The 12,978-nt window shown below is 34.4% G+C and overlaps 1 protein-coding gene across 3 annotated transcripts; it reads right to left on the bottom strand.

Annotated features, from left to right (window-relative positions):
* Window positions 1–807: 807 nt before the first annotated feature.
* LOC18445359 (beta-glucosidase 22) lies at window positions 808–12,144 on the bottom strand. 3 transcript variants are annotated; one of them, XM_020674220.2, is made up of 14 exons: window positions 11,796–12,144; window positions 11,640–11,703; window positions 11,475–11,533; window positions 11,102–11,149; window positions 9,430–9,505; window positions 9,228–9,299; window positions 8,048–8,135; window positions 6,826–7,084; window positions 6,303–6,418; window positions 2,657–2,877; window positions 2,545–2,573; window positions 1,849–1,948; window positions 1,657–1,765; window positions 808–1,157 (listed from the first exon to the last, which is right to left on the bottom strand). In XM_020674220.2, the coding sequence occupies exons 1-14, from the start codon at window positions 11,946–11,948 to the stop codon at window positions 929–931; spliced, it is 1,623 nt and encodes a 540-aa protein (XP_020529879.1). In that variant the 5' UTR covers window positions 11,949–12,144; the 3' UTR covers window positions 808–928. The 3 variants fall into 3 exon arrangements, with proteins under 3 accessions (XP_020529879.1, XP_006855559.1, XP_020529880.1); XM_006855497.4 differs by lacking the exon at window positions 11,102–11,149 and having other exon boundaries at window positions 11,796–12,143; XM_020674221.2 differs by lacking the exons at window positions 11,475–11,533; window positions 11,640–11,703; window positions 11,796–12,144 and adding an exon at window positions 11,257–11,346.
* Window positions 12,145–12,978: the final 834 nt, after the last annotated feature.

Below are 12,978 nucleotides of genomic sequence, written 5' to 3'. Positions count from 1 at the left end.
TAGGAGCTTTTTGCCTCCCTCTCTCTCTTGAGGAGCCACCATTCCCATATGGTAACCTAAATTGAGCACGTCTTCTAAAATTATCTCATCATATAGAGAAAATAGACTCACTATAGGAATATCTCAATTTCAAATTTTCCTTACTTGGGTGATTTTGGATATCACCAAATACAAAAAGTTCAACTTGGCCATCTAGCTCACGGATATTCCCTAGCCTAATAAATCTTTTTCCTTATAATATGTTTAGAAGTATATGAAGAGCAAGAAAGTAACAATACTTCTCTTATGTCAAATTTTTAATTGTGTGAATGTAAGTATGTTATTGATTATACTCATGTAAAAAAAAATGTTCTTGAACTTCATGATACACTTCAAGCCATCCAATTTGAAATCTAACGGCAATGAATGGTTGTGACTATCTTGTATCAATGATAAATTTTTGTATAATATACAATTGATTTGAATGCAATTAACACAAATGTTTGGATACACCTTGACTGAAGCGTGAATGGAGAGAGAGAAACTCTTAACAATTTTCTGGTGCTCTTTTAACTTAAAAATAAACCATTTCTCAAACCTTTAACCAGTCTGATTGTTTTCTCCTTCAAACTCATGAAAATAAATTTTTTTGATAATCGTAAAACAACAATAAGTTACCTAATTTTAATCATATATTTTGATTAATCCATATATTATGACCAGATAAACCTCATTCATTATTCCTTGAGCATTATTGGCTACATTTGGGATCCTACTGTATGTCAAGAAGCCTAGATTTTTCTTGCATCTTAGAATAAATACTCCTTGTTTTGATAAAAAATGAGCACTTAATTGCATAATGATGTTCCAAAAGGAGACGGATCTCTCTCAATTCAATAATAAAATGAAGCAACGCACTCCATTAACATTTAACATGAAAATATAGGAGCTACACTGTCGAGTGATACTTTGCAAATGAAGTAGATTCAAGGTGTTTGTTGTTGGGGTTACTTTTGAGGAAATTGGAATACCAATGCGCAGAGAGCTTGGGATATCTCCTTAAGTCCTGGTCCTTGAAGTCCACATGATAGAGACCAAAGCGGGACTCGTAACCATTAAGAACTTCAAAACAATCCAAAAGGGACCATACGAAATACCCTTTGGTGTTAGAACCGTCCCTGCAAAATTTGCGGCATCCATTTACTTGTACATAATAATGCATGTGAAGATCATTGTTTCAAAAATCAGAATCCGGCCTCAAATAAGCAGGCTTGGTTTTTGATAAGAACGGTCCGTTCTTGCACAGGACCGGGCTTATCTTTAACCAAAGCGAAAGCTCAAGCTCAGAGGTCGATGGTGATTTCTGGATTTGTTGAAACATAAATCACCTAGCTGATGACTTCAATCCGAATATGGGGATTTTCCAATCGATAGTATGCATCAGTCTTTTAAAATCCAGACTGGCCGACTGAATCAACCACTGGCTATACCAATCCAGATCCGCTGGATGGGCGAACCAGATTACCATGAACCAAGCAAAATAATTAAAAAAAAAAGGAAAGAAAGTAAAGATAGGTCATAAATCTTGGATCGCCCACCTGCCGAACCCGATGACTGTGATCGGATTGGCAAGCAGGTAAATACCATGACTGCACATATCATGAGTGAGCTGAGTACCTTATTGCATTTAGAAGGCTCCTAAGATAGCCATCCAAGTAGCTTACTCTAGAAGCATCATTCAAGGCCTTTGAAAGGGGCATAGATTCTTGATTTCGACTCCCGTAACCTAGCAATAGAAAAACATTAATACCTTAAATATTAATGTCCTAGAGAGGAGAGGAGAGGGAAGAGAGAGTAGAAGTTGCTCACCATTTTCATGTATAAAAATTGGAGGGTTGTTGTAAGTTTGCTTAATATACTCCAATATTCCTTGTAGGCCCCACGGAACAACGGGAGTTGCACCAGGTAACTACCACATCATTCCATTGTTGAAGAGAGAGAAATGAAGAGAGGCAGTTAGAAAGAGACACCATATCTTTCAAAAACATTATTTACACAATAAAGAGTCTCTTAGGCTCGTCCGTTCATTTGTTTTAGAACAAGGTTTATGTGAGTCTGTCCACTTGCCTATTTTTCAGCATTTGAGTATTGGAAAACATTAGTATTTTTTATTTATTTCTTTTATTCTTTTTAACATCATGCATTGCCGCATTTAAAAACCTCGGTACTTTACATCATGCATTTAATTTTTGGCACGCAGCTATTTTCTTAAAGGGATTGTATATTATAAGATCATTTATTTTTGGGACAGGGAGGTCATCGTCATTCTTAACCATTAGATCTAAAATCTGATATATTGAAATGTGTCACAATACTCGAGAAATTTTATTTTGGACATTCTGCCTAGTCCATGACACATCTCGAACCACTCAATTTTACATCTAATAGTCAATAATAGCCGTCATCTCTGTATACAAGTAAATATTCTTATCATATATATTTCCTGTCTAAAATCCATCTTAAAGCTAGGTTCCGGACCCCTTAAACCAAATGAGGGGTTCTTACCTCATTTATTGGCACGCCATCCTTCTCCACTGCATATCAACATGAGACCAGTATATTAACCAACATACTCTTACTTGCCTTCGAACTTCAAAATTGAAAGAGGAAAATGCACCTGAAAATTTGACAGACACATCGGCTTGGTAGTCCCTCAGTCCTGTTTTCCGACGGCTTTGGTCATCGGATACATACATAGTCGTATAGTGAACGAGTCCGATATAGTCAAATGAGGCCTTGACTACCTCGCTTTCTTCTTTTGTGAAAGATGGCAACCTTGATCCAACCATCTCTTTCATGGTCTCTGGGTAGTCCCCAGAGACTAAGGGTCTCAAAATCCTGCAAGTGAAAATTTCTAAGCTAATTCAAAGCATATATATATCTCTCTCTCAAGCATACTGTAATATTTGCTCCCACCGGCAAAACTCCATCTCAGAGTAATTTTAGGATGTCAAGTTTTGGGGATGAAACATCTTCAACCCATAGATTAATCTTAACTTTTTTTTTTTCCAAATGCACTCTTTATCTTCTTGGAAAAAAAAAAAAAAAGGTTCAACATTGAACATAGATTGTCCAATTTTTTGAGGATGAGATCTAAGGGTTAAAAAATTTAAAATTCAAATTTCCTTTTGAATGATCTTGTGATTCCTAAGTAGTTCCCAAAATTTTAAATTAAAAAAATATTCTCAAGTAGGTCTTTTGCCTGATGGAGTAGTTGGACAATATGCTCCTATAGAAACATAGAATACATGGCCCTAATAGAAATTGTGTGTGGCATGAGTGGTTGGACAATATGCTCCTATAGAAACATCGAATACATGGCCCTAATAGAAATTGTGTCGCATGAGTGGTTAAGCGTCCTAGAACATCAATATCTTCACAAATTTTTATAGAAGTAGAAGTAATTTTTTCCCGCCAGAAATAGTATTTAGATGACACTATGATTTCAACCTTAATACCTTTGCTTAGTAATAGTCCTGCAATAGTAATTTGCATTGGGTTACCTCTAAAGAAGAATGGAAAATTTAACCATTACACAATAATATTTTCATACCCCTTATTTTTAGACTTCATTTTACAATAGACTCAATGTTTTAAAAGATATCTTGAAGCACAAAAATTATAGATTTTATTTCTTCTAACCCTTGAGCTAATTTAAACATGTTTTTTAAGTCAAACAAATCTAAAAAGACATGCCTTTTTTAAAAGCAATTTTTTCAAACTTCTAGAGAGAGAGAACATGGCTTCATGAAGGTGAGGGGTTACTAGGAAGAGAGAGAGAGAGGTGTTTGAAGAGAGATAGAGTGAGAGATACAAGAAGAAAGAGTAAAAAATTTAAGGTATATAAGTGAAGAGAGAGAAATGATTGGGTTTAGAAATAACATGTCTTTCTCGCATTTGTTTATGTTAAAAAATAAGTTTCAAGTGGTCAAAAGGTAGAAAATATGTTGTGAAACATTGAGTTTATCAAGAAATAAAACCTAAAATAGGGGATATAGAGATATTTTCTCTATTTTGTATGTTTATGGAGATCAATGACCACTCAATCTTGATTTGATGTCGTAAAACCTTTCTTTACGTCCCTACATATTTGTTCAATCTAGATCGAATGATAATGAGAGAACTAAAAATAATATCATATTTTATTGCGAACTATATTTGTAAAGCCATAATTAATGTGTAATATTGTTATAGGTATGTTTCAACTATCTAATCACAAGGTTGGATGCCTCGACACACATGGGGCACAACTCTTTTGACATAAAGAGGTCTGCCCTCATACGTGACACGTATCTCGAACAAATCAAGAAAGCTGACTACCATGGCTTACCGAGGAAAAAAAAACATTATGTATCAAAGACATTTTGGAGAATTTTGAAATTTAGTTTGATATAAAATTACATAGCACTGGGATAAGATTCCGAACGATATATAGGTAAAACCTAATCTTGGAGTAATTTAAGGATCTCAAATTTTAGAGATGTACTCTATTTAACCCATAGACCAACTTTAATAAAGAAAAAAAAGAATTCGAAATCGTGCTCTCTACATGCTTGAAAAATATAATGTTTCAAGATTGGACAAAGACTGCCTACTTTTTTGGGGGTGAGATCCATATGCTAGAAAATTTAAAATTGGATTTTTTTTTTTCAAAATAATCATCTAGTGATTATTAGGTAGATCTCAGAATTTTAAATTCAAAAGATCGTGCCCAATAGTTCTTCTACTTGGGGGAGTTGATACATGGTATGCTCCCGTGTAAACATGGTATATGCGTTAATTCTAAGTTCAGATATTTATCACAATTTCCTAGTAATTCATTGGTGGAATTCCTAATTGGATGGACCCCCGATGGAACACATGGATTAACAGACTACACTAAAAAAGTACACACATAGATGAGAATGGGTTTGGGTGGTGGTGGTAGCATTTGTGCCTTAGTTAAAGTTTAAGTTTTCATTCTCACTTAATGTATTAAAAAATTATTAACGATTTACAAAACATCGTCATCCTCACTGAATTACCAAAAAAAAAAAAAGTACAATATGCCCTAAGATAGGCATGCCCCACTGCCCAAAAGCGTAATTCTCTCTTGCTCCCTAACTCCACACTCTCTCTCTAGATACTTAGGATTTAGGGGCGGCAATGGATCCGGACCCGACCTGGGATCCAAGTGGTAGACCCGATCCAGGTCTGGTATAAGTTAAAAAATTGGACCAGGTCGGGTCAGGTTCCAAATCTTAGACCTGAACACTAATCGAGTCTGGATTAGGTAATATTTTTCGAGTCCCAATATAATAAATATATTTAAATATAGTTAAATTCATTGATTTTTAAATTTTTAGGTTGGGTATGTGTTTGGGTCGGGGTCTAGAACAGGATTAGGATCCCATATCATTTTTTCGAGTTCAGGTTCAGATCTGGATCTCATATCATGTTTTTGGGTACAGGTCCGAACCGACCAGTTGCCACACCTATAAGGATTTACTATGTGTAAAAATATTTTTGAATCTTTCGTATCTTGTGATCAGATCAAAAGACTGGCCTAAGACTGCTTTCATGTTGCTCCTAGAGTTGAGAAGACGATTTCAATTTTTTTTTTCGTGCTTCAGCTGTAGGAATTGTAGGAATTTCAAGAGTGGCTTTCATCTTGCTCCTAGAGCTGAGAAGACAATTTCAATTTTTTTTTTTTTGATGGGAATCGAGCTTGAGATATCGCGCTACCAAACATCAGCAGCTAACCACTCACGCCCAAGATCTATTAGAGAAAGCACACTTGAATTTAAAAGGATGAGGATCGTGCTCTAAGTACGGTTAGTAATCACCATCCCTGGACTACTCATTGTTTTTGTCGCTATGAGTGTCCTGACAAACTTAATGAGCTGAAAGGAAAAAAGAAAAACTCTCAATAAACTATTTTTTATTTGAGACATATATTTTTTTTGGATTGATCTATATGCTGAAATTTGTGGAATATCAACTAGCTTTTTAGTTCTTTTTCAGGTTCTAAGTAGGGCTAGCAATGGGCATAGCAGCCTGATTGGCCCAGCCGGCCCATTAGTAAAACAACCAGGGCTGGGGCCATAAAATATGACCCTAGTGCCGCTTCAAGGCTGGCCCACCACAGCCTGAGAGCAGGACTTGCCCTACCCTTTTTTTCTTTATTTTTCATTTATTAATAGAAGGCAAGGGAAGCTGAGCCAGACTAGCTGCCAGCCTAGTTCAAAATGTAAGAATGTTTTTCTTTGGCTATTTGAACTTACCAGCCACTATTGAAATCAAGTGCTCTTTGTGTGGCGGCAACGTCCGATGACGAGTTTGTGTATGGGACATACCAAAAGCAATATATCGATATTCCGATTGATCCACCTTGTGTAGCCTACATTAATAAAATCATATATGTGAGAATTTCATATGAGGAGTTAATTCTCCGAGTGAGTAAGATGATAAATTACATGTCAGAGAAGGATTTTTTTAAAGGAGACCATTTATCTTTTGTTCATAAAAGTTACAAAAAGTTTAAGTATTTTGTCGGGTGCATGTCTTTTATGTTTTTTGTGTAGAGATATTGAAATGTCAGATGTAGAAGCTGGTTGTCATGGATCAGTTGTCAACCGTTTCATCAAATATATGACATTGGATCCATCGAAACATAAATTGGTTTGCTCGTTTAGGCAGATCGGTTTTTCGACAAGATGCACAATGTATCCATCAAGAAGAGAGGAAAGCATCTATAACAATCCCCTTCCTTGTGCAGGGGAAAAAGCAGTAAGGAGTAGGGTTCACCTGGTACTTGTCCTTGTAAAGTCTTGCAGCTGCTGCATGGGCCAACAATTCATTGTGGGTAACGATGTAGGGTTCAGTAGAGGAGTTGCCCACCGTACAGTTTATCAATCCAAAGGGGTTAGAACATCGTTGAGGTGGCCAAAATCCCAAATCATAAGAACCTAAAGGAAACATATTAGGCTCATTGATAGTGGACCAATGCCTCACTCTATCCCCAAATTCTCTAAAACACACTTCTGCATATCCCTTGAAATCATCTCTGCACAAAATCAATGTCAAAAGTTAAAACTATCATCAAATCATGGAAATGAATTCTTTTACAATGATATTGTAAAAAAAAAAAGAAGAAGCAAAAACCGCATGTCTTCTCCACTGAATTACCCAAAAAAAAAAAAGAAAAAAAAAAGGGTAACAAAGAAAGTAATTTGGTTGTTAATCATAAATTGGCTTTTTAAGCACTTCATGCGTAAGCTTCAACGAGAATGGCAAGACCAAATAGTAACATAAATAAATAACCCAGAAAATAAAAAGCAGAGTAGAAGACAAAAGTAAGGGAAAATTATAAATAATCACTTAGCTGATTATTTGTTAATTTTATTGCAAATAGCCCACCAAAATACATATATGGCATCCACAATATTCCACCGTTTCATGAAATGACTAAAATTTTGCCTACCTCGAATATATTTCAAGCACCTTAGGGCCTGTTGGATGACACTTAATTTTATCTGAAATATGTTAATCTTAAATAAAATTAATATACTATAATTAATATTATTTTATTAGTTATTTGATACACATCTTGTATTATGTACAAGATTATTTAGATATTTAACTTTACGGTGTTTTCTATCTATTTTTAACTATTTCAGCCAAGAAGACGTGATGTTAATTTTAAATACTGTATAAACAACTTTTCAAAAAGGATAAACTTTTGCGTAAAACTGGCTATAACTTTCTCTTAGATAAATTTATGGTGGATACAAACAAAAGATAACTCCTTATCAGGATCAACTTTATCGAAACAGTGAATTATCAATGATTTAATGAGTACAATCAAACATGCCTCTTGTCTTTTTGAGTAAATTTCCGCATTCAATATTTATAAAAGATATCTAAAACTAATTTTGTATATAATAACAGAAACCAAGCAAATAATTGAGAGAGTACAGGGGCAATTTTCCAAAGGAGGGAAAGAAGGGACTCAAAGTTGAGGGATTACATTATCCTGGGACTTAGCCATCCTTTGTATTCATCCTCTAGTGCTTGAGGAGGATCCAAATGCTGAAGGGTCACATGTGGTTGGATTCCTGAGGGTCAATCAGCTTTCAATAAGGGGCTAGAATCATGCTTTTAAATTTTGCGAGTAAACAATATTGAAATTTTGAGAGCAAACAATAGTTAGTTAACAAGTTTGACAATAATTTTTTTTAAAAAGTATACAATGCGACCATTTATCTTTGGTATAAGCCGGTCATAATTAATGTTGATCATTGAATGGTTGTATTTATTCTATCGACCAAGTTCAAAGTTTAAATAATTTTTCTCGAACTTTGTGACATACCGAAGCTACTAGATTTCATATCGAATGGTTATAAGTAATTGTGACCTCTTTGTATCAGAGATAAATAGTCTCATTATATACATTCTCAATTTTTTATATAATTCTATGTACAAGACGTACTATACAACACCCATCATTAAAGTACACAATTTCATGAGAATGTATGGGTACAAGACACGGTAAAATCCATCCTTTGCCCACCTTATTTCATCAAAATTAGATGAAATATAAGAAAACTGCGTCATTTTCATAAAACATTGTGGGAAAAGAGAGATATTGTAGGAAAAGAGAGAGATAGGAGCTGTGTTTCAAAACCCGGATCAATGGGGCAGATGGTTCATCCACACATCTGTGTCAGATTGTTGGATCAACAAATTGGATTAGATCTAGATCGGCATGAATCAGTGATCTAAAAGACATTTTAAAAATAAATAAAAAATTAAAATAGAGTTTTATGAGGTGGGGATTTAGAGAGGACCTAAAAAAAACATTAGATAAACTTATAAGAAAAAAACAGAAAAAAAAAAAATATAAATGAAGTTTTAGGGGAAAACCGGGTCAGAACCCTTACCATCCTAGAACCGGTTTGGTACCTAGCCTATTCCCATCTAGATAGGTGATCTGGACTAGAAATCGACAGGTTTTAAATCATTATATTCAAAATTCTTTTATCTTTTTTACACACTTACACATATACATGGAAATATATTTCTACAGATATTCCTTCAAATATTACTGGGTTTTAAAAATTGACATCTTATTTGCCCTGGAAATATGTAAAAAGAAATAATCAATGATTAGATTTGTCCATATATGAGAGAGAGGACGATCAGCATACCATGGCTAATGAGTTCATTGATAAGATTGTTGTAATACATTAGGCCCTTTGGATTGACTGCTCCCCTTCCATCTGTACCAAAAAGCATAAGGGGTTTTCCTACATGATAATTAATATTGTATAACAAATAGGAAAAAGAGCATATTAAGAATAGGGAGTGCTTGAGAGTGATGGTGTAGGGTATGGGAAGCAGTGACCGTACCTGGGAGAAGCCTTGACCATGAGATGGAGAATCTGTAGGCATCTAGGCCAATATCATGTGCAAGCTTCACATCTTCCTACAAAACCAATTACATGTTTAGAACGTCCAAATTCTGGTATCCGGTAATGCATTGGAAAGGAAAGATAATCCAGATTTTGGTAATTCATAAGAGAAGGAGAAGATTATATTAGGTGTCACCCTTATACTATAGAAGTAAGGAGCACCTAAAAAAGATTGAAAACTGCTGTTTCGTTGATGGAAAATCTACCTATTGATCATTTCAACCTCAAGATGTATAGATACGAAGAAAAAATGACTTCAAATCATAAAAACAATGCATCTTGTAATAGAGATATGAAGAAAACATAACTTCAAGTCATGAAAACAATGTATCCTGTATTGGATTATCTAGTCCATCTATTTCTAAGATTTTCATGTATTTATATATATCATTGATCTACACCAATTTTGGAGTTTTCAATTTCATAATTATAGGTGAAAATAAATTTTTGGGTTAGGGCTTTCCAACACCAAAATTTCATCTTTCAGCGTAATTTGGAGGCTGTCTTTTTTTTTTTTTTTTTAAGATTGACACCTTATATAAGATCACACCCTTCATAAGAAATATTCATTACAAATTTGGATTGTGAAAATTAACTAAAAACCTGGATCACATATCTTGTTGACCTACGTCGAGAGCTCGAAAGGGCTCTAGAGGTGTATTATGTGAATCAGTTCTACGTCTATTCCATGGTTATGCAATATATATGAAATAGTTCTGTTAGCCATGTCATGTACAAAGCAGTGTATACCCGACAACCTAAATTCAATATGGACAGATCAAACAGCTATTGTTGTGAATCACAATTTCAGCTTTAACTCTTATTTTTATTATTAAATTAGTATTAGTATTATTATTATTATTTACAATTTGAGTTATTTGAAAGTTTAAGAGTGAGTGAACTTGATAAAAAAAAGTAGAATAATTCTCAAAAATAAATCAACCAAAGTAACTTTTAGGGGTAATTCAGTTAATTAATATAAATGTGAATTAATTTATATATTTGTTTTTAGTCAACCTAACGTTTATGATCAAATTTTTAGCTTTGAAGGGGAATTTTGATTATGGCTGGGTAAAATTTACAGGACTACCATGTGGTCCATATTTTCATGAAATTTGAGGTAATGTCCTTCTTTGTTGTGTATTTTTATTGTTACCAATTTTTCCCTCCATGCGATATTGCAGACATTGAACATCCATGCGATATTGCAGACATTGAACAACTTAATTTCTTGTTTTTTTTTTTAGCCATTTGTGGGACGCTCCAATGGATAAGTATATTGATCAGATGCTCCATATATCCGACATTCCCATACTTTTACTTTATTATTTATTTATTTTTATTTTTATTTTTATTTTTTTTTCTAAGTATACCGGTATGATGATTGAAACATCAAGTTACACCATACAAAAAAATACATTAGGTTATATGGGGCTGTTGAACTGCCCCAAAAAATAGGGCGGTCTCATATCTTGTACATGGGACCATCCTGCAGATGCCAAAAAAACAAGTGGAGAACCAAAAATAAGAAAGATTGTCGAAACACCGAATCAAAGGCAGGACTAGACAAAAAAAAAAAAAAAAAGACAAAAAGAAAAAAAATAACCCACCATAAGGAATGATCCCTTAAATTTCACCCAGTCCCTACTGAAATTTCCCTATAACAAAAAAAAAATAAAAAAAAGAGGCCAAATTACAATATAATATATAATACAAGATCAGCCATCGGATCATCCATATTAGACATAGGGCGCTCAGTGTATACCATTCGCCTCCGTGCCTATGTATAAAAGTGAAATCCTATGTGATCGGACCCGACCTAATCCAGCAACTCGGTTCAGGTCCAGGTCGAGCTAGAGTCTGGAATGAGATCGAATCAACCCTTACAATTTACACTTTAAAAGAAAAATGTAACATAATCAAATCATCGACAATTAAGAAGGAAAACAACCCAATTAAAAAAATAAAAACAGGGGTAGGTACCTTGTATTTGTGATATTGGTCTGCTGCTACATCTCCTGTGCTCTTATTTGGCATCTTCCCTAATTTTTACATAAAATTAATTTTTCATTTAACTTCCTCAATAAGAATAATAATAATAAAAATAAAACGACAAGTAAGTAAGAGTGTTAGCTTAAGAGAAAGGACCAGCATGAGTGAACACGTCCCAAATGCTTGGTTTTCTACCATCCTCTGCTGCTGCCCCTTCAACCTAAAAAGGAAAATCAGAAACTTTTCATGCTCATTTCGTTTTTGTGAATTTGTTAGTTATATTATTATTACACTGCTAAATTTATCACTGACCTGATAAGCCGAAGTTCCTGCTCCAAAGATGAATCCTGGTGGGAAGTCATCCCTGCTAAATTTATGAGGAACTTCTTCTCCTAAACTATTATGGGTCACTGCTGCTAAATTTAGCAGAAGGAATAAAGAGTTCAAACCCATCAGCATCACCATAATCTCGCTCAATCTCTAATCAGATGTGCACTGAGAGAGCATTAGTGGGTGATCGTCTATGTTTATACTCTTTAACTCTAGTGGGACCCTGCCTTGCAAGAACGATCTTTCATGTGGAAACGAGCCAGTGACGTGACGAGTGACGGAGAAATACATTTTCCTATCCCTACCGTATATAAGTTGAATCCCCACCCTTATCTACCCGTAAGCACTTACTAGTATCTTCTCAATGGGACACGTTTAAAAAATATTTCTAAAAACAAATTGTTTTTCAGAGAGAACGGGCACCAAAAATTTAATGTGGAAATGTTTGACAGAAAAAAAAATAAAAAATAAAGTAACATAGAGGTGTGATATTGTGATTAAATCCATATTAACAATCCATTCCAATTAGACGGCTAGATAGGGAGAAACATATAATTTATATTTTTTGTGATTGAGTTGTTAACCGATGCTATATCTCAAGTTCTAATTCCTACCCTCGACAATCTTAAAAGATTGTTGAGAAAAACTAGGTATATTTGTCATAAAAGTCTTTATTGTAAAGGAAGTTTTCATTATTCGAACAACATTGGATGGAAATTTAAAGATATTTTTTAACTTGAAAACAGGTCCAATGCAATGAACATTTAGAGAGGAAGACGTATTAGAGATAGAAAGAGAAAGAACGGATAGAACAAGATTATAGAGAGATAATTCTAGAGAGAGAGAGAGGGAGGTTGGGGGTGTTAAGTTAAGTAGGAGGGAGAGAGAGAGAGAGGAAGATATTGTTGTTTTTGTCCCTGCCCCAACGAACTTGTTTGAATTTTTTTATTCAGCTTCTTGAGTAAATCTGATGGGAAAATTAATTTTTTAGTTTGCATTGAGAAAATACTATTTATTTGTTTTGGCCTCTAAGAAAAGGTACAGTAGGAAGGTGACGAGAAGGTATGGGCAAAAGGGCTGTCCACGCATCAATTTAAATTTTAAATGAACCTTCCCTCCAAAATTTTGACAAGTTCACTAACTCATCAACTTAAATTTTAGATGA

Source organism: Amborella trichopoda, chromosome 2 (genome assembly GCF_054954075.1).
Source record: "Amborella trichopoda isolate Santa Cruz 75 chromosome 2, AtrichopodaSantaCruz75HAP2 v2.0, whole genome shotgun sequence".
In the NCBI taxonomy this organism is placed as follows: Eukaryota; Viridiplantae; Streptophyta; class Magnoliopsida; order Amborellales; family Amborellaceae; genus Amborella; species Amborella trichopoda.
Note: the sequence above shows the minus strand (reverse complement) of the source record. Positions and strands in the feature narration are given on the sequence as shown.

Bases quoted from the DNA above. Each gene is read 5' to 3' on its own strand.
- LOC18445359 (XM_020674220.2), bottom strand. From the start codon at position 11,948: ATGGTGATGCTGATGGGTTTGAACTCTTTATTCCTTCTGCTAAATTTA. The intron at 11,704-11,795 runs GTCAGTGATAAA...TTTCCTTTTTAG, and splicing joins CAGGAACTTCGGCTTATCAG to GTTGAAGGGGCAGCAGCAGA. The intron at 11,150-11,474 runs GTACCTACCCCT...TTTTTGTTATAG, and splicing joins ACCAATATCACAAATACAAG to GGAAATTTCAGTAGGGACTG.